The following is a 27,906-nucleotide window of genomic DNA, read 5'->3' as shown; positions in this document are numbered from 1 at the left end:
TGCTCATCCAGGTATGTTTATTGTTTTCCAGAGTGCACTGATACGACACTGACCACAGACAAGAGTGAGCACTAGAAAAAAGAAAAAAAAAAAAAAAAAATCATGTCACATTTATGTTTATGTCTCATCAAAATGGTTAATAGATGCATGAATACTGCAAAAACAGAGTGCAGCATCTAACAGCTGAGTGATTATCCGAATATTGATTAGACAAATGTATCGAAAATGCTCTAATAAAGCCTTGTATGGTTATATCTGATACATGGCATGTGACCATAAAAATGTAAACCTGTCAAAGTAGGCAGCGCTAACGTATCTGCGGCAAGTTAGTAGACGTGTTGCTCAACCACAAAACGCACACAATGACTGACAGGTTGAACGTAATCACAACTTTGACACCTGGTGTCCTTTTGTTTATCAGAGGATCCTTAAAAATGTATATTTACATGATACGCATTATTTATATATATTTTTTATAGTATTAAATATCCTAATCCTACATGCACAAAATGCAGTGTTGTACAGTACAGAGAGAATTTTCTCTGATAATCATAAAAACAACCTTCTGCAAAAGGGCTGGTTTTAAATGTGTAGCTCACGCCTCACCCTTTTTTATTCTTCACTGAAAGCGTTACTGACCACACAGGGAGGAGGCTCAAGCGAACCGGCCCTTACAGAGTTAGAGTCTATCAAATAATTTAATCTCATGGTAACTAAATTCTCCATATAACAGTACCACTCAACTCATATCACTTAACTATTTTGTTCATTCGCCTTGCATAGTGTCAGTCTATTTTACATTTACTGTTCTTGGGCTGGTCTTCAATAAAAGGATTTCACGCACACACACACGCACACACACACGCACACACACACACACACACACACACACACACACACACACACACACACACACACACACACTCGCACGCTGGCACAAAAAAGTAGGTAATCAGATATTATACAACACACAGCCTCATGTCAGCTAATCTCAGTGGGCTCCATGAGGAATGATGTAAGTGTCGTCTATGGAAACAAACCGAGCGTATTGCACATGGGTCTTTAAGAAAGCTCACTCAAGTGACTGAATAACTTACAGTAGTTAATGAGGGAACAGAAATGTCACCTCTCACTCTCAGTTAGATCATTTTGGCTTACAGCTACTATGCGCAGAGTGGAAATGCAACAGTGTTGCAGTGATCATCGCTCTGTACAAACACTTACTGCATAAATTATTGCACCACACGTGTTAAGTGTTCCCTGCACCAAACATTACACAGTAAATGAGATAAAGAAATGAGCACTGAGCAAACTCCCACTTGGCAAAACTCAGACATGGGGGCTGCGTGGCTGTAGTGAGAGGAAAAAAAGGGGGTCAAAGTTCAGTTTACTGTATTTGTGTGTTCAGTCAGAAGGAAGTTAACTGAGAACAGCCAGTTTTTTTTTTAACGACAAGTGACTCTGCTTTCCACAATGCGGTGAGTCTATTGGGGCCACTCCACTGTGGCAAAGAAGGGGTGGGATTTGATATCGTCCACACCTCCCACACCTGCCCCCAGTCTCTCTGTCGGGTTGTACTGGAGCAGCTGCACAGGAGCACAAGACAGAAATTGAAGAGAAAAAACAAAAAAACATTAATGAAACAAACTAATAATTTAAATGACACAAATAAACCACATTATTCTGAAAGTCTTTCTCAACTACTGAGTTAAAAAACAGTACATCTGACAGTTTCAAACTACCACTAGCTGTAGCTCTAGCCTATAAAAGTATAAGCACTGAATTGCATACGATGCACCCAAAAATACCAAAATCAAGACATCAGGCAGATCCAATACATACAGTATACAGTCTGTATATGCTGTCACCTTGTAGGCACAGCCACACTGGATTACCATTAGCTTTATGCTACATTAAGCAGAGAAAAATCCAGGCTGACCACATTAATATATATCCAAACATTACCAATTCTGAGGATTTGCAATTAGCTCTAAGATATTAGAGTGCCAGTGGTGCTATTAAGGACATGTCCATCATCAGTAGTATATGTTCATCTGCCATAATCTGTCTGACAAATGCATACTGTATATTCCTTATTATTTAATGACGTTACAGTGAGGCTTGGCTTTTTTAAAATATATTTGGAGACTTCACTGTTGTGTCATTGCACTTCTCAGAGATTACTAACATGTCTGGTGGAAAACATCAGTGAATGTCAACCCATTTCTTCCACTGTATTTGTTGCATACTAACCACTACCACTACTATAAGAAAGTATTAGTTGTTCTTCCTTTCTTCCTGGGAAAGCCCTACTCAACATCTGTTTAGGAGGGAAACCTAATTCTGTGTACAGCATTTAACCCTCATAATGTCCTCCCGATTTCCATACAGCTGTTGTCCTCAGGGGTCAAAAATGTCCCCACTTCATTTGAGTGTTTTTTAAAGTATAAAGTATAAATTGTCAATCAATTCAGTGTTACATCTTAGTTTTACTTAAGACCAACACATTAACACAAAATTTACCCAACATTACACATTTTAGGGCCACCAGACCTTGTTTACAAAAAATACACCCTGTTTTTTAAGCGGAAATAAAACAAGAAAATAAAATATTTAATTGTTTAGATAATTTTGACTATCTGACTAACTACAGAGTGCTCTATGTTGAACTTTAGTGAAAAATTTGTTTTTGAACCATTTAACATTTTTAAATGGCAGCACATAATCACACCTGTGGTCCTCAGGGGTCAAAAATGTCCCCACTTCATTTGACTGTTTTTAAAATATAAATTATAAATTGTCAATCAATTCAGTGTTACACCTTAGTTTTACTTAAGACCAACACATTAACACAAAATTTACCCAACATTTTACATTTTAGGGCCACCAGACCTTGTTTACATAAAGTACACTGTGTTTTTGAGCAAAAATAAAATGAGACAATGTAATATTTAATTTTTTAGATAATTTTGACTATCTGACTAACTACAGAGTGCTGTATGTTGAACTTTAGTGAGAAAGTTTTTTTGAAGTGTTTATAATTTTTAAATGGCAGCACATAATCACACCTGTGGTCCTCAGGGGTCAAAAATGTCCCCACTTCATTTGAGTGTTTTTAAAGTATAAATTATAAATTGTCAATCAATTCAGTGTTACACCTTAGTTTTACTTAAGACCAACACATTAACACAAAATTTACCCAACATTACACATTTAAGGGCCACCAGACCTTGTTTACATAGAGTACACTGTGTTTTTGAGCGAAAATAAAATCAGACAATGAAATATTTAATTGTTTAGATAATTTTGACTATCTGACTAACTAAAGAATGCTGTATGTTGAACTTTAGTGAAAAATTTTTTTTGAACCATTTACATTTTTTAATGGCAGCACATAATCACACCTGTGGTCCTCAGGGGTCAAAAATGTCCCCACTTCATTTGACTGTTTTTAAAATATAAAGTATACTTTGTCAATCAATTCAATGTTACGTCTTAGTTTTACTTAAGACCAACACATTAACACAAAATTTACCCAACATTTTACATTTTAGGGCCACCAGACCTTGTTTACATAAAATACACTGTGTTTTCGAGTGGAAACAAAACAAGAAAATAAAATATTTAAAAGTTCAGATAATTTTGACTATCTGACTAACTACAGAGTGCTCTATGTTGAACTTTAGTGAAAAAGTTTTTTGAACCATTTATAATTTTTAAATGGCAGCACATAATCACACCTGTGGTCCTCAGGGTCAAAAATGTCCCCATCTGGTTTGATTGATACTTAATTACTATGAAGTGGATTTTTCCCCACTTTTAATTAAAACTTAATTCAAACATTCTGACACTTTTTTATTCCATTTCAAATTTAAGTCTGTTAAAAACCTCATAAAATGAATTTTTCTTTGTTTTCGGGTAAAAATAAATCAAATCATCAGTTATTGTGATTATCGTTTCACAACCAGAGTCAGTTGCTTTAGCAGATGATCACAGACGGGTATATGTCAAAGTTAATTTAGAAAGCTGTTTTTAAACTACAAGTTTTTACTGGCAGCAAATAATCACATCTGTTGTCCTCTGCGCTCAAAAATGACCCTGTTTGCTTTGACTGTTTATAAAGCCATAAGTATAAAATATCATCCATCTCTGTGTTTCAAGGTTTTATTCAACTTTATTCCAGCTCATTACCTGACAGTTTTCTATATTTTGGCATGGTAGGACACCAGGGCATGGGTCTGAGTGAAGGCAAACTTTCATGTCCATATTTGACACAAGTGCAGGAGGAAGCTCAGGTTTATTCCTCTGCACTGGTCCCATCATGGACAGCTTTCTTTTCTGCAGTTGCAGGCAAGGGTCATATACAGTAAACAAGTTGTTACAGATGATTGTTTTCTTTTGGAAACCTGCAATGTTAGGGACAACTCGCGTGTCCTGACTGCAGGCCAGACGTTTGCCATCAGTACACTAGCATGTTCCATGTACAGCTGGACCTGGCATGACATACTGCCATGTTTTTATCTCATAGGTTTACTTGGGATGTTCTGTTGGAATGGACAGAGTCCTCTGAACGGGACTTTGTGCTCATACAGTCACATCAGTATCAGGATCTTACATCACAGCAGGAGAAACACCCACTTGTTCCATACACCTCAAATGGGAGCTTGCGTTTGTGTCATGAACGACAGGGCTCGCAAAATCGCTAGCCCAACGTCGCGGAGCTAGTGATATCTCCAGTCGGGCGATCATATAGCCCGACGGGCGGGCCCCTGCACGATGATCATCTATTGTGTCTTTATCAAGAAATTATATCCTTTTGCGCTTCTATGATTAATCTTGTGTCACCTTTAAAACTGCTCTACCAGACTCAGGATGCCATAAACTGTCCGTAGCGACTCCACCGGATGTAGAATCAACATACCCACATAAGACTACAGCTGCATTCGATCCATTTTTTTCCCCTCTTGTTGTCCCTCCTTGTTCGTCATAGAGTTAGCTGTAGAGCAGCTCATCTGCTAATTGGATGGTTGTTGGTTCAGTCTCTGTGTGCTCTAGTCTGGAGTTCTTACCAAGGTGTCCTTGGGCAAGTTACTGAACCCCAACTTGGTCTCTGATGCATCCATTGGCATGTGAACGTTAAAAGCAGAATACAAGCAGAACACTGTGTATAATGCGCTCAGTGCTCGAGTAGAAAAGCCAATGAAGGAGTATGGGACCTGGCATATGTGCTTGGACTGTGATAGATTATCTTTCTCTGTGGCACATGAGAGAGTCATGCATCGTCTGTCATTGGGATGTTAGAAGACCAGATCAATGTTTCCTCACATTACTGCAAATATTCCTCCGTCTCAGCTGACTCCTCTTTCCTGCTTGATTCTTTGTCTTCATCATAATTGAAATGGATGATGTGTAGTCCTCTGACACATCTTCTATTCCAGTTTCACATTCTGAAAACTCAAGAAACTTCAAGAAGCCCAGTCACTTTCTTTCCAAGTTCCTCAGACTACAATGCCCTGGATGCCCAAGAACCTACTTGAACATAGTTCAGATTCTTCATCACTTTTCTTCACTTCATAGCCTTCTTCCACTTCTGCAGGTGGGTGATGTGCTTTTTCAGAGAAAGGGTAGCATGTGCTCTAAATATTGACAATATTTTCTATATCTTCTAACCCTGGATCTTCCTGAACATTGATTCTTCCTCCTCATTATACTAGAGGACAATATGTGCTTTGTCCTACTGGTCATTGCTTTGCACAACATGGTAAAAAAAAAGTATGCTCATCAAAGTATGCAAATCTCTAGTGCAATGGAGGCTTGTGAGCATACTTTCTGTGTATGTATTATTGTAGGGTCCACCTTACAACACTGAAGCACTTTGATGCGACTGTTGTTTTGATTGGCGCTTAGTATAAATAACATTTTATTGAATATAGAGCACCTGCCTCCTCATTGTGCTGCCTGTTGTTGTTGTTGTTGTGGTTGTTATGACCAGTGCTTGACCCCAAACATCAGTGATCCAAGATCAAAGATGTTTGATAGCAGTATGTTGTGAAAATACGGCCTTTTGCAACACTTTGTACTTTGGGGTCATTTTTGTCCACGAGGACAACAGGTGTTATAAAATCGAATAAAAACCCCATAAATAAATCAAATTACTTAAAACTTATTCCAATCATGCATAGTATAGTAATGAATAACTTCTGTTATTTTCAGACCATTTGATGAATAAAAAACATATTTTTGATAGCAAAAGATTTCTGTAGAGGACAAAAATGACCCGTGGACAACACAAGGGTTAAGTTAGTAGTAATTACACTAGACTCTCACCTGCTCTAGCAGAGATCTGGCCTCATCCGAAACAGACTCGGGGATGTTGAGCGCTGTGTGACGACCGATTCCCGCTGGATGGCAGCGCAGCAGAGACTGTGCAGAGGGAAGGAGGAGTGGAAAGAAGAGAGGTAGATAACCATCATGTAAACACACAGAATATACGGACACCCGCAGAGCACAAGTCAATGTTAAAGCACCAGGACTGGACAAATAGGGAGGAGATCAGAGAGCGAGAGCACCTGAAACAACACTGATCACACCAACTGCAACAAGCTAATGATTTCAGCACTGTTGCTCTTTCTTGGAGCCGTCCCTCTGTGTGTGTCACATGAAGTGAAAATCACAGGAAAAAGAAAGAATGACAAAAACATTATTGTGTTTGGTTAGTTTGTTCTTCGCTTACACAGAGAAAGCTTCCTGGAAGGGACAGCATCTCATCACCGGTAAATGCGAAACATTTTTTTATGTTTTGAGAGGTAAAACCTGATCAGGTCAAATTATCAGTTCACTCAGAGGAAAATAAAACAAACCTACTCCTGCAAGTGAGAAAAAGTAAGCAGTAAGACCTCCAAATGCTTTCCTAACCACAGAATATAGCCCAATTGTTGAAATAATTGACAATAATGACTGTAATCGCTGCTTGTTGTAAAAGCACTTTTCAGTGCATCTTCACTGACAGGCTGGAAATGCTAGAACAAAATGTGTGCACCAAGCAAAAGCCTTAAACTGTGTGTGTTTGTATTGTGGGGGGGGACCCTGTGTGTTTTTTCCATCAGTTAGGTCGGTTGGCTCTTTCTCTCTCTCCTGATACGTGCTGCAGGAGTTCTGGCTGCGTTCCTAGCCGCAGTCAAGACTGCTCCAGGCAAGATCTTATCCTGCAAGGATCAAGAGACACTATGTGTGCCTGTGTGAGTGTATGCTTGCCAGGACTGTACCAAGACATAATCATCAAAGGAGACATCTGTGTCACTCAGTTTGCTTTTTGTTTATTTATTTGTTTTGGGATTTTTTTCTTTTTTTACCCAGGTAAGTAGTTGTTTATTGTTCCAACACAATGGCCCTAACCTAACACCCCGACTCATGTCTGAGCCACTGAAAAGAAGCGCTGATGGCTGATATGAAAATGTGCCCACTGGCAATCAGTTAGAATTTATTCAAATTTAATAGACAATGAAAAATTGAAGGGACGCTCTGCACCTGCACTGGGCGTTTGCGCTTGCATCCGTGTGCGAATTTGTCCTTCAAGAGAGCAGCAAGTTATAATTAGTATGTGTTTGTGTACATGCATAACAGCTATAAATGTATCGGTTATCTTCAAAACAAAAGGCTCTGAGATTCTCCCCTTTCTCCCAAGCCGGTCTTAAAAGATGGTCCCCTCTGATCCTGGACCAGCCGAGCTGCAGCACCTTGAGAGCTGCCCTGGTCTTCACCTTCCACGGCGATCTAAGGTCGGTGTGCTCCAAGCCCAGCGCTGCTCTAGGAGCCAGCAAAGAGGCCCGGGGAGAGCTGACCCCATGGCCCAGCAGATGGAGCTCAGGCTGGGGGAGAAAGTCACACCGACACCCCTGGCACTCCCTGAGAACCAGAGTAAGAGACTGCAGCCAAGACGCACCTCACACAAACACGCACACACCAAAACAACAACCTCCACCTACTCAAACACATACAGACACGCGCGCAGAATCACACACAACCTGGCACGACCATAAAGAGTGTGAGAGAGTTGAAAGCCAAGACACCTACAGACATCCCACAACACCTTCGCAACAAAGATAAAAAAACAAAACAAAACAAAACAGTTTTTGTACTTTTTGACTCACCATGCCTGTCAGGAGTTCAAACAGGATGGCGCCCAAACTCCACCAATCACACGATGCCGTCTCCTCACCAATACCTCCCACCTCTGAAGCGAGAGCGAGAGGAGAGAGACAGAAATGATCAATAAATTAAAAAGCAGAGAAATCATCTGTGCGTGGGAGAAGAACCCAGGTAGCAATAATAAACTAGTGACAAATGTGAAGTCGGGATATGATCAAGCATACAGACGTGGAGTCGTTGATCTTAAGCCTACGATAAACTTTAAGGATCTTGCTTTTGTGCCACCGTTTCAGAGTAACAACTTGGATTAATATTTTGCTGAATTGTTGCAATCAATTCAAAATGAGCACAAAAACGTGGCCACACTCACACACAAAGTGTGTGTCTCATAAAAGGGTGATTTGCATAATAAAAAGCAGTTAAATTGAGGAAACCGTCTGTGCTGCAACTTCACGCCATCTGCATGACCTGACCTCAAACACAAACACACACACTCATGCAACACACAGACACTCAGGCAGCACATACACACACACAAATCAAGAAAGACAAAGCAGGAACACTTGAGGAAAAAAAAAAATAGTAAAACATGTTGTTCATTTTTCTTTACTCCCACATTTTCCTTTAGTTGAGCTCAGGGCTAAAACTAATGACATCAGCTTGTTTGAAGAAAAAATTCTTCATTCAAGTATTTTTTTTGCTCCGTAAAGTGTCAGAAACTAGTTTCCTATTTTACTTACATCCCAAAATTATGTATTTTGTTCAAAAACCTGACAGAAATAACTCTGATTTACAACCCATCTGGCAGGCTCCGCAGCATAAGTCTAACTAAGACACAGAGAACAAGACTGACACTTGTTTGCAAAAGTCAAGCGTGTACGGCAGCTCCATTGGGTACCAGATGGCCTCTTGTGCCGCTTAGTGTCCCTCTCCTCTCCTGTCCAGAGGGAGGGGGTCTGGTCGCCCACTGGGCCGGGACCCAGGGTCACGGCTGTGTGCGCCCAGGGACCTGGCTCCTCAGCTGGAGGAGCATATTAGACAAAGACCCCTCGTCTCCTGGAGGCTGCTGAGAACTCCAGGGGACTGTGCAGCTCTCTTGCAGCCAAGGTTAGAGAGGGCTATGATACGACTTGCATGTTTCATATACTCACAAACACACACACACACACACACACACACACACACACACACACACACACACACACACACACACACACACACACACACACACACACACACACACACACACACACACACACACACACACACACACACACACACACACACGGCCAACTGAGCAACCAGTCTTCAGGGCTCCCCAGGACTACTGTTTTGACAGCCAAGGAGAGAAGATCGTCATTGAACGGACCAGTGATACCTGTGTAGTTATGAGCTGGAGGGAAAATACTGGACACACACACACGCGTACGTCTCAGAGCAAGGTCGATGTCATCACAATGGATTAATGTCTAAGGAGCTGCAGGGAGAGTACAGTGGAGCTGGCTACACTTACCGCTCTGTCAGAGCGAGGCAGGAGAAAGGGAGATGCAGAAAGAGAGGAGAGGATGGGAGAATTAACTGCATCCACAGGCCATGGGTCGTGCAAAGCCCAGTGTTACAGTGTGCTACACAATGTGCACATTTTCCACACTGAGTATACTTAAACTAACTTTGCACTGTATTTCTTCAACAGTTCAAAGAAGAAAAAAAAAAAAAACACACGAGAATTCTAAGACAACAAAGGGATACAGACAAGTTCGGCTCCAACGCGACAACAATACAGTGTGTTCACCTCGTGGCCTCTTCTTCTTCCCTTTCCCCTCAACAATGAAGTTCCCTCCTACTTTGTATCTTAATCACACTTCATCTCCTCCCTCCTGGGGGCCATAAGGAACTTTCTCTCTTCTCCTCTCGGTCTGACTTCCCTAAAAACTTAACCGACAGTCATTACCAAAAGAGGAAGTCAAGTATATGCAGGTAGGAAGTAAGGAAGGATTGATGTTTGCTGTTCCAAGGCAAGGCAAGGCGAGCATTGTGTGCAAAGGATCTCTCGACGATTTAAAACAAAGAGATTTACACAAGACATACAAGGTATAAATACATTTATATAAAAAGATTCTAATATAAAAAGATATGAAACCACAAAGAGACTGTGAATAAACTTAAACTAAAGAAAAGAAAAAAGCCAAGACTCTACACCATGCATGAATGGAATCTCTGGATTAAGAAGGAACTTTAGATCAACATGAACACTACAAATATACACACACTTGTCAACTTTTGACCAGTGTCCAGTTTTGCCTGCAATCGCAATGATAAACTAATTGAAAACTCCTAATCACTTGTAAGTTGGGCCAAGCAGATAAAATCCTTTCATGTCTTTAACTAATCTGACTAACAAGCAAACAAACCTTAGGATGTCTTTCTGGGAGTTCCTTTCTCAAGGTATCGAGCGCACAAACTGATCTACTGACGTTTGCGACTACCATTAATTCATTTAACATTGAAAAAAAGGATGTCTTATTTTTTGCGCTTGATATTGAAATGAACTGACTGTGCCATTTAGTAAATCTGACCCTTAATTTTATGATGACACGGGTCCAAAGCCCTGTCCAACATTTGGAACCAGTAGCTGTGAAGTACAAACAACTCTGAATTGATTTGTAGTGAAAGTTTCTTCTAATTAGACAAGATGACTCAAATGTTGCCAGTAAAATGACCCCATATCATAACAAATACACCAGATCACCTCCACTCTAGGGGGGTAGGGGGTGAAATTTTTTCCCCATCTGCATGTATATGTATAGCCTCCCAGCCTGGGGAAACATTAGCAGCTGAATTATTTGACACACATAAAAAAAAAATGTGTGAACTGGACTAATGACAGTGTCACTCAGAATCTGGTCTTTCATCTGACTTGTTAGAGTGACATACCAAGATAAGGTAATTCATGATATAATCTAGAGGTGACTGGTCGATAAATTTGCAGTTGCCTTAATGTAGCTCAGAGTTCCTGTCCACATCAAGATTCCTGGCATATTTACAAGCAGAGTAAACACACTGAAATGTAAAGCAGAAGTACTTTAAGGCTTCAGGGTACATGTTCTTCTTTGTATAACCTTTCAAAAAATAATGAGATGATGGCTCGGTGTCAAAAGGAGAACTAAATTGTAACTTCAATCAGATCAGGCGTGGCTGAGCAGGTAAAAGGATTTTAAAAAAACCAAAACAAAAACAATAAAACAAACAGTGGTTATGATGATCGTATCCTCAGGAACTGCCTTGTCACCTCAGAGAGGAAGAATATTTAATTTCCCTTTTCTTAGAAATCGAAGACAATCGGTTTTGGCTGTGCTTCCTTCTCGGCAGAACAATAAACAATTCCCATTTCTGCTCAAATTAGGTCGTGTTCGCGCAAAGGCGTTTTTTGGGGTTTTTTTTTTTTTCTTACCAGGAACAAAATATTAGCCATCTGATGTTTATCAGTAATGAAAAAAATGGTGAGAAAATAAATAAGCAGAAGTGCTGGACAAACGGATTCATGCCCTGCTGCCGATGCATTTTCCAAGAACACTCCTGTGTTTTTTTGGGTGTGAATATGTGTTATTTAAAAACATGTTTCTCTCCTTCTGACACACACACACACACAGTCACAGCAGGCCCCCTGCTAGCTTTCTGGCAAACAGTCATAAATCTGTCATCAGGAATGAAGCCATTGCATGAGTTGACCCTGTCTGGATAAACAGCAATGCATAACAAGGGCAGGAGACACACACACACACACACACACACACACACACACACACACACACACACACACACGTAACTGTGTTCACATACATCTAAAGACATATGCATGTTCATGATGTAGAAGTCTTCTGGTGTGACATAAATACATAAACAAAGTGTGTGACAGCTTCTACATTTTAATGTGTGTTTATGGATGAATTTTAAATAAAGAGGCAGAACAAGACGCTAGAAAGAGAGAGAAAGTTGCCAGCGTTTGAGTAGGACAGTCGATATATGTCGAAGCAGTCTTTTCATTTAACAGCAGCGTAACACACCCCCTGTTGGCAGCTAAAATGCATTACGTCCTCAAATTCACATGGGATCAACTTGTTTGACTAACTAGACCTTTCACACTTAGGCCGAGATGGGTTCAGTTTCAGCTCAGTTCACAGGCACAGCCCTTTATCAAAAGCATGTCACAGTTTCTTCCCGGTCACATTTTGTCATAAAATGTTTTTGATGCTACGGCATGAATTACACTAATGTGAGCCAAACACATTATTGTTTCAGGGGGAACTGCAGTTGGTTTACATAAAGTAAAGGTGTCATTATGTTGCCGTCTCCTGCTCCTCTTACCATTGACAGACACTCTCAAGGATGGGATATACCTGTGACTGTCATTAAACTAAAAACTGTCAATTTTGGTTTAATTGACACATTTTTATGTCATTTTAAAATAAATATATTTATGGTTCTGACCAAATATGATACATGAGGATAGAGCTTAAAAAGCTTGCGTAAAATACTTCTATCTTTTAATGAGGCTAAATTTACTGGATAAGCATCATCCGCATATTACAGTTTAGTCATCAACCACGCATTTGAGACTAGTGTAAAAATGACCACTGCTTACAATAACTGAAGAAAAATAAATAAACATGTGGGATGTCTTTGCTCACCATTTAAGAGTTTAAGCTAGCTTCCACATCACTCACAACACGTCTCAAAATGTATGCACTTCTATTAGTAAGCTGTTAAACAAGCTGCTGCCAAGGGAATAAAAATGAACACTTTGGATATTAAAGAGAGCATTTGTTGCTTTCAGATTTATTACAAAAGTGAGACACTGTACGTTCTAGACAAAAGGAGGATTTAAATCTGAAGTGACCTTCCTGACTTGAGCGAGAGGATGAATATGAAAGAATAGCTAAATATAAGTGTGTGGGAGAGTGAATGGGTGTGAGGGTCATTGTGCGTGTCTCAGAATGCATCCAGTGTTTTCAACTAGCCGCTAAAACATTTTGAGAAGATTAAACACATCACGCACACTCTGCCCGACAGCCTTAGTGTGAAGCCACCTGCTTAAAGAACCAATACATTAGACAGCACACATACATGTACAAATGCCCAACCACGCACGCTGAAGTGCTAAGTAGGGACTCCGTGCTGTAGTCTAGCACCAGTTTGTTTTAGGCAGCTTTTAAACAGCATGCCAGAGCTGCCACAAGCCGACCGGGCCTGTAATACAGTTGACTGCTGCACAACAGCGCACTCTACAGGACATCAGAACAACTACAACGAGATTCAGCAACTCACATTTGTAGAGGAAGAGTTAAAAATGAATGGTGTTTCTTATTTATCCTTAATATACTGACCAATTAGAAAGGTAAATAAAATGTATAGGAAGTATTTTTAAACCCATAAAAGATTTATGCACATTTATTTTATTTTGTTAGTTTTTCAATGCTTCATATTTCATTAGTTTATATAAAAATGTATTATGGTGGTGCGAATTAACAAAAGTGAGCATATAATTAACTGCAAATATACCCACTAAATGATAAAACTAAAGAAATCAATAGAAAAATGTACTGAAATCTTTGCATATGTCTCACCTGGTGCACAGTACATATTGGCAATGGCCTCTTTGTCACAGGATTCCTCCACATCACTCCAGCTGCAGAAGTAGGTAAGCTGAACGTGACCTAAGATGAGAAGAAAAGACAGAAAGCGTTCAGCTTGGAGTCTGTTAAACATCAATCTGTTGCTCTGCCTCTCATCAAACCCACACAGTCAAGTGTCACCCAGACACTCAACTTTTCAAATTGTTCACCCCACATTTAAAGCACTTCCTTCCTCCATTCCTTTCTGCCGCTCTACATCCCTCTGTGAACTTTTCAAGCACACAGCCCCAGCGATTACTCCTGTTTAGCGGGTACCCGTTAACGCTATCATTAGAACTAATGGTGTCATTAGGTAGCCGTGGCCATTAGCCTGGGCTAGCCAGACTGATGCACCACACTAGGCCGTTGATGGGCCCTTTAGAACAATAATTACCACCAGGGAGACGAAAACAGCCACTCAGCTAATTAGATGCTTGTTGATAACGAGGTGGAGAGAGATGATTGTAGTACGACAAAAGAAGAAGTTGAGGGGGAATCTGTGACCTCATGGTAAAACAACGCTTTCGCTTCTCAGAGAGACTTCATTCTGCTAAACAGATTAGATCACGGCTGACTGATGAAGGCTGTGGACTGTATCTTTACAATGCAAGTTATCCAGTTTGGGAGGGGAAAAAAGGGCAAATTAAAGATGACAACTGTTATATACAGTAGCTGCTTCATGGTGATTTATTTATCTCTTTTTAAACCTGGTTTTGTCCAGCTTCTGGTAGATTTAATCAAGATTAGATTAATCAAGTGCGCATTTAATTTTCATATTAACTGTTAAAGGTTGAAATTGCTTCACTGGTTTCTTGTATTAGTGCATTTTATTGTTTCATGTATAAAAGTCCTTAACATACATGTTACCATGTACCCAGTAATTCACCAAAGAGTGACAGGAATGATGACTTGGGGTAGCTGTTACCAAGGTTGGACCAGTTTGGTAAACCAGACTAAATATTAACATTCTGTCATTAAACTGCATATTCTTCTTTCTTTCCTTATCAGACATAACTAAATATTAATTTTGATCTTATTCCCCAGATTTTTCAGGACTTATAAATGCCCAACAGAATAAAAACAAAACCCTTAACACAATTAAAAGGGTATGAACGAAAAAAAAAAAAAGAGTCTAACCTTGGTGGTCAAGCAGGATGTTATTGGGATTTAGGTCCCGGCAGATGATCCCTTCTTGGTGCAGAGAATCCAAGGCTGTCACCATCTCTACTGCCCAGCATCGTACAAACTCCTCCGGGATACGAGCTTGGGAAGCAGCCAACGACAGCTTGTCCAGCTCGGCAAACAGCCGGGATACTTCTTTATCAAATTCGCTACCACCTGTATTACTAATAACTCTTGATGATTCGTCATCAAGTCCTAATAAATTCTCAACCGCTCCACAGGCCTCTGTGCCATTTGTGGCCGTGTCAGAGCCTGTGCTGTTTGGAACCAAGTCTGTGTTTACTCTTGCACTGGGCTCTAGTTTCTCACTATGAGAGTCAGTGTCTGGAATGCCTGTGTCAAGAGGGAGGTCATTATTTTGGCGTTCAGGGTGGATAAACATTTTGTCAGAAGCCTCTTGTCCCAATGCCAGACTGTAGTCATCCAAAAGCGAGTTGAATGGAGATGGAGATGCAACACTCGTGTCACAAGTTGCAGAGGCTGTACATAAAGATGAAAGGTCCTGCTCCAGTGGCTGTTCCTCCTCTTCCTCAGGCTGAGTATGAAGCTGTAGGACATCAGGCTGGATGAACTTTTGAGGAGAGGCCGTGACCTCGAGGCCCAGACACACTCCTGAAGTCTCCAATTCTTCCTGTAAACAGTCTGCAGTCCCGCTCACTACAGGGAGGTTCACCAAAAGATCTGGTGGATGCCCCTCATCCTCCACTACTGCTTCTTTAAATGAGATCACTGGCACTGACTCATTGGAGGCTTTATCACTACAGTCCAAACCCCAAAGATCCAACCCAGGACCTTTGACCTCCTGAGCCAGCTCTGGAAGATCCTCAGTTACACCCGAGTCCAGGTCGGACGTAGAAAAGAAAGGGACTTGTTTATGAGAGGGACGCTGCTCTCCTAGTTCAAGGCACATCACCTCGCTTGCACTGTCTTTGCTATCGATACGAAAAAACTCCATTGGCGTGTTCTTGGACTCATCCAAAGACAGAGGCACAGCGGGGGAGCGTAAAGGACTAAAGACTTCATTGTGATCCTGTCCCTCCCCACGGTTTTGATCGCTGTCTTGGGCATTACCGCTTTTATCAGACAACTCACTGAAGAAGCCAAGCTCCTGAGAACTGATTGGTGAAGAAAGGCTTTCATTGCTGAGAAGTGAGCGGCTACGTGACGATGTGGTGGTCGTTGCATTAGGTACCTCTAATGACAGCATTTCCTGCTCGCTCTTCTCTTCCTCCTCCTGCAGTGCATCCGGTTCTACCTTCTCCTGTTCGTACTCATTGCAAAGGGTCAAATAGCTGTTGGTGCACTCTTCTTCAGAAGTGGCTCCAGAGTCAGTTTGCTCCACAAGCCTGGGAGGAAGAACGCTTTTAAGAGGAGAAAAGAGGCTCTCGGGTTCCTTCTGTAGCCCAGAGACAGACTCTGAATCAGCAACAGGCACCGAACCACAGCTGGCTGAATCTACATCCAGCTGTGGCATGGTATGTTGAGGAGAGCGCACCGCGGCTGTGTGGCTCTTCTGGATGAAAGGGATGTCAAAGCTGTCCTCTGGGCTGGAGTTATGCATGTACTTTCCAATGTGAGACCACAGTTTCCCACCTGAAAGAAGCAGAGCATTAAAAATGAATTAAAAAGAAAACAGTGCACAATATGGGGAAAACCAGAGGTATCAGAAGTAGAACTTAGGGAGCAGACAGAAAAAAATAAGCCAATATTAGCTAGATGATCACTTTCCTGTTTTTCTTTGTGACTATTATCATGAACACATAATCTTGTTCCTAGGAAACAGTTTTCTTTATCTAAAACGTTTCTGCTCCAGTGTTAACAATAACAGCTTATCTTCCTGTAGACCAGAGGTCCCCAACCACTGGGCTGAGGACCGCTACCAGGCCGCAAAGACAGAAGAAAATTGTTTAAAATTTTATGTATTTTATTTTTTATTAGTTTTCTAGATATTTTTACTTTTCAAAACAATGCCACTTTCGAGTTGGACTTCACTCCTGCACTTAACTTAGTTCTGTTCCCCCCCCCATGCATCAGTAACTCTGAAAGCTAACCCTCACAAAAAGCTGGGGACAATGGAAAGAAAACTGCATTTAAAAGAAAATGTCAAGAATCCCATTTAAATTGCGGCTTCAGGTGCAACCTTCGCAGCAGGTGATTCACACGCTCCACATCTACTCTGTATAATACTGCCCAGATAGCTAATGAAGCCATGAAACAAGCTCTGGGCTCCCACTGATTCTTCATTATGGCGAGTTGGTATTGATGTGATAATCATGTAATAATTATTGACAGTGCATAATATAAAGTGCAATAGTTATATTTAAATTACAAGCTGCATCCCTCTAGTCCATGGTAAAACAGGGGGCCACTGCTCTAGAGAACACATTACAGATCGTTTATGTGGAGAGGTCAGGTGACTAAGCTAACCTTTGCATCAAATTTCACATTGGATGTGAAACACCTTTGATTCTGCGCCTCTACACTCTTCTTCCATTTTTCACTTAAAATTTACTGGTACTTGTTAACTACTTAATTAATAACTGACTTAAGTACAACAAAGTATTGGCACACAGATGAGTTTGAGGATTTCTATGCAGGTAGAAATCCCCATTTTTTTGACACCATTTTTCAGATGTGCACTTTTCTGAATCTGAAAACACTACATCAAAAAAAAGTGGCTGCATACACACAGACATACTCACATACGTATCACACGCAGCTGTAGTGTAAGTAATTGGGAGCTAGCATCTGCTGTGTGCAATTAGAATGAATACGAAGTTCACAGTGATGATAATGATAGCAGGGCAGCTCGATGGCTTAGAAAGTAAAACCATCCACATGTTGTTTTGTCCAATGTCACTCAGGTCACTGCCTCTTTCCGTCTGCCTGTCTATCCTTATTCAGCCTATCAACTACCTCCATGTTAGAAAAAAACTGAATACTATAAAAGCAGGACTACTACGGGATTTTTCCGTGTAACAGAAGTGGGTCATAATGAGTGAAACAGTTTCTGATTGGCTTTATCAAATCCTGCTGAACATCCCCATATGAAATTCAATACTGTCCACTAATATTAGCGCAGGATGGTTATGGAGTACACCAGATTGGATAGGTTACAGGGCGTTAAAAAATATGGCTGCCATTCATAGTATGCACTCACCCACGCACACAGTCTACACACATATCCTAGAGTGAGTGGGATGTAAGGATGCCCAGGTGTTGGCATAGCTAATGAAGCATGGCGCCACCTGGTATTCAGAATAATGACCTGTGACACACACCCATCTCTATCAAACATCTGTCTGGAACAAGGGCACAGAGAGGGGCAGGAGACCGGAGAGTCAGGAGAAGGAGGGGAAAAGAGAGGTGGAGGTAAAGAAGACAAATGGGGGAAGATGAAAACAGATGAGACTGAAATGTGTCCCTTACCTTCGGCATACTGCAGCAGAAGAAAAACTGTGTCTTCGGAGACAACAAACTTTCTCAGCTGCACCATGTGGGGCACAGAGTGAGGCATGACGTTCGTCTTCGTCCGCCCACAGTCACTGCTTTTCCTCAAACCCTGCAATAAAAAAAAAAGATGAGAGGTGAGTCATTAAAGGGAACATATGCACTGATTCAAATAACAAGCATTTAAGTAGAAGATAAGAAAAGAGTGTGCATGAATAGGAGGAAAAAAAAAATGTGGCAAAGGAGAAACTTCCCATTAACCAAGTGCTAGTTATGCCCTGTGGCAACCCAAAGTCACTGGATTCATCAAGCTACATACAGCACAAGAGCTGCACAAATCTATCAGCGCTACATGTAAAGTTCACATCGGGTGTGAGAGTGTGTATGCATGCATGCATGTGTGCGCACGCGTGTGTGTAGTCATTTATGCCTGCGCGGTGCGTTGGCATCTGGCACACGTCTCACACCTGAGAGCAGAGGAGCTGACAGGGACAGGCCCATTAGAATCAATTACACCAGTCACACACAGGGGCTTCTGGCACACTTCACACTTACAGTCAGGACGACGAGGATGCAGGGCAAAAAACCCACACCACAACATAACACGCGCACACACACACACACACACACACACACACACACACACACACACACACACACACACACACACACACACACACACACACACACACACACACACACACACACACACACACACACACACACACACACACACACACACTAGACTTACTTTCAGGATGAAAGTCTCTTGTGTTCTCTTGTCCATGACCAGAAGAACCTGCGATAGAAGAGTACCATTAATTGCAGGACATGAAGAGACACATGCAGACTAAGATGATGTAGTGGTTATGTCCTCCAAAGCAGTTTTTTTTTTTTTAAATGACCGGATCAGGACACACATAAGGTTTACCGAGAGATTAATGCAGGCCCCTAAATTACACTAAATTGACACTACTATGTCAGATCCTGTTGTCCTGACCAAACTGTAGTCTCAGCGATATTATACAGAAAAACAAGAATCACCAGAGCTTTAAAGGATAATAAAAGAGCTAAATATTCTTGGAAATATTCTAGCAAATCTGGCCATTCCTCAGTCCTTAAAAGACACTCAGAACAAAGTGAGAGTCATTTATAACTCTGTTTATATACAAGACTGAGCATCAATTTTAGAGAACATGTGTTGTCTAAAAAATGTCACCACAGAGCTACGCAATTTGTCATGACAGAGGCAGTAATTACTAGCAGTGTCATCACTAAACTGTCAGATGTCAACAGAAAGGGAAAGCAAATCCCCCCCCCCCCCCCCTTCATTTCCCTGTTCTTTTTAACTCCTTCCCCCTTTTTCCTTTCTGAGATCTTCATTTTCTCCCTTCTCCCTCATTCCTCCCTTCCTCTCTGACATCTCCATCGCTCGTTCACTCCCTCCCTGTCTCAGGGGAGAGCTTGAGCATATGTGTACGACCCAGTGTGTGTGTGTGTGTGTGTGTGTGTAGTGCATGTGTATGTTTTGAGAGTGCGTTCTCTCCATGTGACCCTGACTGGGACCAAACAGGTGCAGGCTAAATGGATATGAATGGAGCAGTGAGTAAACAGAGTGGCGGTGCTAGCCAGGGTGCTAATATAATTAAGAAACAAACATCAGGGAAGGGGGGAGATAGATAGGAGGGGTGGGTGAGGCAGTGCTGGTGGGGGCAGCAGGGTGAGGACCTCTCTCCATCTGTCCCCGCAGTCCCCATTTAAAGTAAAAGGAGGAAGGAGGAGGGGGTGGAAATGGATAAGAGGAAAGAAAACACCACTGCTGGATAACTTCATCTTTGATTGAGGTTTTTTTTTTGTTTTAATGCCTCAAAGACTTCTGACATGTTGTGTATTTTGAGTGCACCTCAGTCGAGTTATACATGTTGGTATTGTGTTAACGTTTTCCTTAGGGTTTGTTGTTGTGTGTGTGCGTGTGTGTGTGAGTGAGTGTGTAGGATGAGCATCATTGATTCAGTGTTGTGTGTCGCTCTCTGAGCTGCTTGCCAAGTCATTTCATGGCTGAGTGGAGAAGTTGCTTCGCCGGCAGCTGGTTGAGAGGACCAGCAACCCAAACTGACCTTGTGGTAGTCATAACTGACGCTAAACATACACACACTCAGCCCTTACCATACATCCAGTAAATCTACTGCGTTTTATTACCCCTGATAAAAGAGATGGTCAAAGAAGTAAAGGACACACAAGGAAGAGAAATCTGGAGTTGGATAACATCCATATTCTGGGTCGAAGTCATCATTAAATTAACGAATGTCTGCTACCCCTGAGTGTAATTATTTTGTGAGAATTCTGCTATTAAATCACATGAAATGAAATGCGTTTTCATTAAAGATTTACTTGGTAGAAAAAAGGCAAACTGGTGATTGGGTGAATGAAACAACACTTAAATGAAGTCATACGGTCTGCTTGGAGGATGCAACTCTTGTAAATTGAAAGCATACCTTATCTATGACCCCTAACACCCTGTAAGCTCTCAGCTCCTCAGATGGACTCTGCTGCCCTCCTCTGTTCAAAGAAGAGCAGCACTGTACCCCAAAAGCCTTGAAAAGAAAAACCTTTCAGTGTTTCATACATATGCAATTAAATCATTCATTCAAAAAGATAATCTTCTTTCCTTTAATCATTTAATCAATTCATTCTCAAACTTATGTTTTCACTGCAGTGCGTCTGAGGAACCTGGTAGATGCATGCATATAAAGAACATTTGTGTAATACAATACAGAAAGCCTATGAACCAGCATTTCACTCCCACTCACCACTGTTTGTGTTGACCCTTGACCCATGTCGCTTCTCAGATACTGACTAGATATTTGCTCTGCACGCATCAGATATTCGGCAGTCTTCTTTTTCACGGCCTCTCGCCGTGTAGCACTTGGCTCACCTAAAGAAAAAAAAAATAATTAATATTTTTTTTTAAACAAAGTAGATGGAATAGAGTGGAGTCTAAAGTTAAAAGCATAGAATTTAAATGGCTTACAAAGTAAAAATGATGCATTTATGCTTAATAGATCCTTTTTAAGGTACATTTATAGTGAAATTTTAACAAACTGAATTAAACACAATACTGTTTCTGCATTTCAACAACTGCCAGTCTACAACATCGAAGCAAGCTTTCTAGGTAAGTTCCTGAGCCCAAGTGTCACTCAACTTAAAACTACCATGAGACCATATAGAAAAGTTACTGAGCTCTTGGTCAAACTAACCTTGCACGCCTTGCAGCAGCAAGTCAACTCCACTGCGATAGTATGAAAAAGCTGCCTGGTAGTCCTGTTCCTTCTCCTTTTGGACAGCAAAACAAATGAGCTCACTGGCTTTGTCCAAGTAGTCTGAACTGACGTCCTTAAGGTTGCCGCCAGTGGATTTTTTCAGACTGCTGGGGAAGAGCGGTGCTCGACCTGGCCAGCTGACCTCTGGGTTAGGGGCTGAGGAGGCAGGGACCGGGGCAGGTGATGGAGTGCGACGTACATGCAGGGAGGGCAAGCGAGGGCTGCAGCTGCTGCTAATGTTGGTGGCTCCCCCTTGTGGCTGGTTTGGGGAGGTGTGACCTGAGGCCATGCCATCATCCAACTCAGCCAAAGAGTCTGTGTCCACCGCAAGGGAGGTCAAGTCGCTGTCACTGGATGGGCCTAGGAATAACAGGAATCCCGCGGTCATAACGGACAGCTACAAACATAAACCTTTAACAAAACTACATCATCATCATCATCATCATCTCCCTCTCTTTAGGGGTCGCCACAGTAGATCACCTGTCTCAATCTCACCCCATCCCTAGTATCCTCCTCTGTATGTCCTTCTTCACTACATCCACGAACCCTCTTTGTGGTCTTCCTGTTTTCCTCCTGCCTGGCAGCCCTATATTGATCGTCCAAAATTTCCACTATTCCTTCTCTGCACATGTTCAAACCATCTCAACTGTTCCTCTCAAGTACTCATTTCTAATCCTGTCTCTTCTGGTCACTACCATCTTGTAAATCTTTAGTTTCACTCTTCTGTCACAAATCACCCATGCCCACCCTCTCCATCCTGTCTTGACTCTTTTTTGCACTCACCATTTATTAGATCCACATACATCCCAAAATATTTAAAGTGTGCGCATGTTTATTGTACATACCTCCATACTCTGATGTGAGAGTCAAATCTTCTGCCCCACTGATATCTCTCTGAACTGAAAAACACATCCAGACATCGCAAAGCAAGTTTGAATTAGCACCTACTAATCAGCACCTAAGCTGAAAGGAAGACTAATAACAGGAAAGTCATTCTGTGTGCAACCCTACCATCAGAGCTACAGTCTGACAGAGTGTCAGCCAGGAACTCAGAAAAGGGCTCCGCTGGTCCAATGAGCTCTGAGCCGTCGTGGACCTCACCACCCTGGAAAATAAAAAATACTTCAGTCAAAAGTCTTTTTGCGATTATTCTTGTGTTTCTGTCAATGTGTACTAGAATACCTTGAAGAAATCTTGGATATGCTGGCTATTGTAAAGAGCAGGGATATTAGCTGAGAACTGCAGGAGATCCTCAGAGCACTGTCTTCTTTCCTCAATCACCGAGTCATCAAAACGACCTACAACAGGCACACACGGATGCAAAAAACATACATAAGTGATGCTTCCATTAAGCAAGTGATTATACTGTATTTATTATAACTAGTGCCTGCTTACAGTATAATAACACCAAGCTATCTGAAGTGGGCAAATCAATCTCTACAAAGCAGGGCTGCAACGATTCGTCGATATAATTGATGACTGTTAGGTCTAATTGTTGAATGTTGCCATTGTGTTTCTTAAATTTGTACAGTCTTAGTTCAAGCAGTATTATCAAAGCCATTCCTTTGATCCTGAGCACCTCTAACCACTTTGTGTTGGGGGAGGTTTTAATGTAGATACATCCTATCTGAAAGATCTGTTTCTTGTGTCGTAAGCTTCCTGCTTTTACGACCCTTTGGTCAGCAGGAGGTCTCTCTCTCACACACACACACACACACACACACACACACACACACACACACACACACACACACACACACACACACACACACACACACACACACACACACACACACACACACACACACACACACACACACACACACACACACACACACACACACACACACCTACTTACATATAAAGGTTCACACATATACATACAATGCCTTAGAACCATGTGGGCGTTGCTTGCTGTGTTTTGTGTGAACTGTCTCTCAATAAAAGGCAGCAGGAGGAGGCCATCGGGGGGTCATTTTCGTGCTGGACACAGATGAGGCCTCCCTTGCGCAAGTAATCGATCGATCGCTGACTGTCTTGTTTTCTTTCATGATGAATAAGTCTCTAGAACTAGCGGGGTTTGTGGGAACAGACCCAACAATGACGTTTTTTGTCTATGACATTTTGTCTAAGACATTACATATAAAAACACATGGAAAAATCTGGAAATCAGTTTTTGACACAACACCGGCACCCTGGAGCTGTGAGGTCGACTCTGAATGGGTCAGTTTTAAGCAGTTAAGTTAGTGCATTGCGTTAATGCCTTGTTTGTGTTCATGTTTGTACAGTAATGTTTATATTAGCTTACCTGTTGGAAACTTCTCATGGATGATGCTTGCTAAGCGAACACTGTTTCAGTTTTGTTGGCTAATAAGTGAAATGCGATAGAAAACCATTAAACAGCAATAGCTACACTGTCTCCTAGTTTGTTTCTCACATTAATATCAGCATTAAACAGTGTAATTGGCATTGATCACTACACCATCTGAGAAACTATTAAATAAAACCAAATTTTTGATTAGTAACGGTCTTTTCTAATTCTGTTTTGTTCAGCTTTCCTAGTATTAAGCAAAGGCGTATAGATGAGTTTGTCCTGAGAAGAGGCTCTTGCACCTCTCAAATGACTGAAGTCATGACAGAGAGGATTCTCAGCATGATTATCAGCAGCTGGGGACATCATCTTAAAGATAACAGTCCAGACTATTTTCACTGCAATTGTGCATTCATGAACTGAATCATCTGTGAACTTTGGAATTTTTTAATTTGGACCGGAAAAAAATCTTTATGATTTAATTTAAAACTTTATTTAAACTTATGGACAGAAGCCATTTTAGTTTCCTATTTGCACATAACTTTTTTTTTTTGCCAAAACACTTTAACACTTTAATTTGTATTACCTAATTTTTTATTTATTTCATTTTTATTCTCACGGAGGTCCTCTTGAGTAATGTTTAAACACATTTGATTATTTTCAAAATCCTTTGTTTCCTGTGTCATTATTTTAATTTGCTGTGGGACAAGACAACAGGGTAACAGTGGAAATAAGAGTTATTGAAATAATCATTGACCGATTGTCTAATCAAAGAAAAATTGGCAGATTAGTTGACTAACAAAATAATCTTTAGTTGCACCCCTACTACAAAGTCTAACATTCACATTTTTCTTGTTCAAAATCTCAACAACTCAAAGATGAGGTACTGTAGGATCGAAGGAAATCTCACAGAAGAACAAAACTGTAGAGGAGTAATTCTGTCAATCAAGACAAGCTTTCACTCTGGATAATTTTAGGGCAAATGCGTGACACAGGGGAATAGAGAGAGTCATCTTCTTACCAAAGACCTTGGCCTTAGCAAAGGGAGGAAACAGCTCTGATTGGCCACATGCATTCTTGTGCAGCTGCCAGAGATTCTGATGGAGTTTCCGGAAATCACTGTATCTCTTCCACACAGTTATCTACGGAAAGACAGACACATAAGACACGGATAAATCAATCATTTGAGGTTTAAAGATCTATCTACCTTTAATTAAATGGATTATCAATTTTGTTGACTATTAAATCACTGCTATCTTGTTAAACTCAAAAACAGCTAACATAACAACCAGAGTACTCCAAAGCCTTAAACTCCGGAGATTTTTACCTTATGTGACTGCTACTAGGCCAAAACATAAATCAATGTAGTCCACATTTCACTGTCATCTTGTGTTTCAAAACTTAAAATACAAGCCACAACAACCAGAACGAAGCAGTTATTTAGTGGAATAAAGAAAAGCATAATGGCCACATATTGAGATGCTACTGTGGTGTGCGGAAATTTTAGGGATTGGCCTAGTTTTTCCCCACACCATCCAGCAGCCATCCTCCAAACAGGAAGATTACTCAGTAATGGAGGTATGTGTGTTTCTGGCAAAACATCTCTCTGTCTCTTAGAAACACATACAGTAATTGACATCATGCCTGTTGCATTAGCACTGGTTGTGGGCTAAACTGCATTCCTCAGTGTGTTTGAAATGTAAGACAGCATGCATGCACAACACAGACAAGCAGGGTTGGTTAAATGCTCTGTAAAACCGTGTATAATGAGCAAAATAATTGATAAGTAATTTCGGTTGATTTCTGTCCATACCAAAGCATATACAGATAGTAAGCATTTAGATTAAAATAAATAGTGCAATAAATAGATATGAAGTTTCCAGGTGTAGGCCTAATTATTTGTAAACTACATTTCACAATATTTCTGGTTAAAAGAGCTAAGCTTTGGTTTACAAGATATAATGTGTAAAGAAGCCGTAAAGCCAGATTCTGAAATTCATGAATCAAAACGAGCAAAACTAAATATCTGAAACTGAAATATCTCCTTGCCATTATTTGTGGATGAGAAATACAGAACCCCCTGTCTTGGTATTTCTCAGTTGTCAAAGGTAAAGAAGCATTGACCACTCAAAAAATGGATTAAAAAAAAGCTGCATGTCTTACCTCTTGGACATCCTCTGGGTTCTTCCTGGAGATTATCTGTGTGAAAGAGGGAGAAGAGAAAAATCCATGTGAGTGATCCCTGTCTCTTGCTAGAACAACTTCCTTGCAGGGCTGTCACAAGTATGAGCAGAGACAAGGCTCTGAGTGTCACAATGATGGCATTATGTACAGTGACGGAAGTCTTGAGTGTTAGAACGAGACATCACCCAGAGTCATAACAAGGACAGCAGCCAGACAAAGACACTCAGCCTGCCCAAGTCCAGTTTTCACAATGGGAATGTAGCAATGTGATCGCATAAGTGCTGATTAATAATCAGATAAATTCAATCATCAGTAGGCACGCTGCTCTACACATCTCACCCTATTCCTAGCATCCTCCTGTCACACTAACCCTCTGCATGTCCTCGTTCACTACATCCATTAATTTTTTCTGTGGTTTTCCTATTTTATTCCTGCCTGGCAGTTCCAAATTAAACACCCTTTGCCCAATATATCCACTATCCTTCCTCTGCATAAGTACAAACCATTTCAGCCTTGCCTCCAAACAAACCAAGCTAGTCAGTCCCCGTGATATAATCATTTCTAATCTTGTCCATCCTGGTCACTCCCAATGAAAATGTTAACATCGTCAGCTCTGCCACCTCCAGTTCCGCCTTCTCTCTTTTTGCCAATTCCACAGTCTCCAAACCTAACCTCCAACTTTCTAAACCTTCCCTTTGACTTTTACTGCTGTCCTCCTGTCAGAAATCTCCACTGGCACTCATCTCCACCCACTCCACCCAGCCTGCACTCAGATGCTTTAGATGGTTGACCCCAGGTATTTAAACTCATCCACCTTTACGAACTCTGCACCTTGCAGCTTCACTGTTACACTTGCCTCCTCCTCATTCGTACACACGTATTGTGTTTTGATTATGCTCAACATGCGGATCATAAAGTACTTCATCTTTAACATCCATTTTAACACAGAAGTGTTAAATAGTTTTATTAGCTGAAAATGTAGCGAAAAAAAGAACGAGTTGCCACCTCCTGATTATCTGTGTATCACAACACTATATATAACATTAACTTAGTTGCTTAGCATCAAACCATTAACACCCGGGTTAACTCTGGGTCACATTCAATTCGCCTCAAATCGATAGTGTAAGTTAGCAAATAGAAAGCATGTATTTTGAAACAAGAGAGGGTATGAATGTGCCCATTAGCTACACATATGTTCTCAAAAGCTGTCGCCACTTTTAATTCACCGCCACCCGGTTAACCTGATGTTTTTATTTGGGTCCCTTTATAATCATAACAGCTTGGCTAACACTGCTAGCTATTGACACCTAGCATTAGCCTAGCCTTCCCAGTGCTCATCGTCTATTTACTTACCCTTGCAGTGACTTTGTACACAGTGTAGCCTTTCTGGTGCTTCTTGGGATCTGTAACAGTATAAAACCGAGCAAGTTCTCCTCTGTCCCGCTGCGATATCATTCTGATATTGACAACATTGCCGAAGCTACCAGCCGGTTAGCCGTACACATTCATTCTCTGACTGCACAGTCAGTAACAAGTAGGCAAATAAATCAGAGCGCCCCCTTTAGGAAAGTAACTGAACTGTAATCTTTGTCTACGGGAATGGCAGTTCAATTTGCTACCGGTGCATTTCTTAATTACG

General features: G+C 41.1%; 1 protein-coding gene across 1 annotated transcript; it reads right to left on the bottom strand.

The window, feature by feature from the left end:
- rps6kc1 (ribosomal protein S6 kinase polypeptide 1) lies at positions 1 to 27,790 on the bottom strand. Its single transcript, XM_031727592.2, has 16 exons — positions 27,621 to 27,790; positions 26,247 to 26,282; positions 25,105 to 25,225; positions 22,955 to 23,070; positions 22,784 to 22,877; positions 22,618 to 22,671; positions 21,710 to 22,132; positions 21,263 to 21,387; positions 20,948 to 21,046; positions 19,204 to 19,251; positions 18,432 to 18,564; positions 14,958 to 16,595; positions 13,773 to 13,862; positions 8,151 to 8,233; positions 6,328 to 6,423; positions 1 to 1,586 (listed from the first exon to the last, which is right to left on the bottom strand). Exons 1-16 carry the CDS (start codon positions 27,720 to 27,722, stop codon positions 1,485 to 1,487), a joined length of 3,360 nt encoding a protein of 1,119 aa, XP_031583452.1. The 5' UTR covers positions 27,723 to 27,790; the 3' UTR covers positions 1 to 1,484.
- Between the last annotated feature and the right edge of the window lie 116 nt (positions 27,791 to 27,906).

Source organism: Oreochromis aureus, linkage group 15 (genome assembly GCF_013358895.1).
Source record: "Oreochromis aureus strain Israel breed Guangdong linkage group 15, ZZ_aureus, whole genome shotgun sequence".
NCBI classification, from domain to species: domain Eukaryota; kingdom Metazoa; phylum Chordata; class Actinopteri; order Cichliformes; family Cichlidae; genus Oreochromis; species Oreochromis aureus.
Note: the sequence above shows the minus strand (reverse complement) of the source record. Positions and strands in the feature narration are given on the sequence as shown.

Coding starts and splice junctions, on each gene's coding strand:
- rps6kc1 (XM_031727592.2), bottom strand. CDS start 27,722: ATGATATCGCAGCGGGACAGAGGAGAACTTGCTCGGTTTTATACTGTT. Junction 26,283..27,620: donor TGTACAAAGTCACTGCAAGG/GTAAGTAAATAG, acceptor TCTTTCACACAG/ATAATCTCCAGGAAGAACCC. Junction 1,587..6,327: donor CCAGATCTCTGCTAGAGCAG/GTGAGAGTCTAG, acceptor GCTCCTGTGCAG/CTGCTCCAGTACAACCCGAC.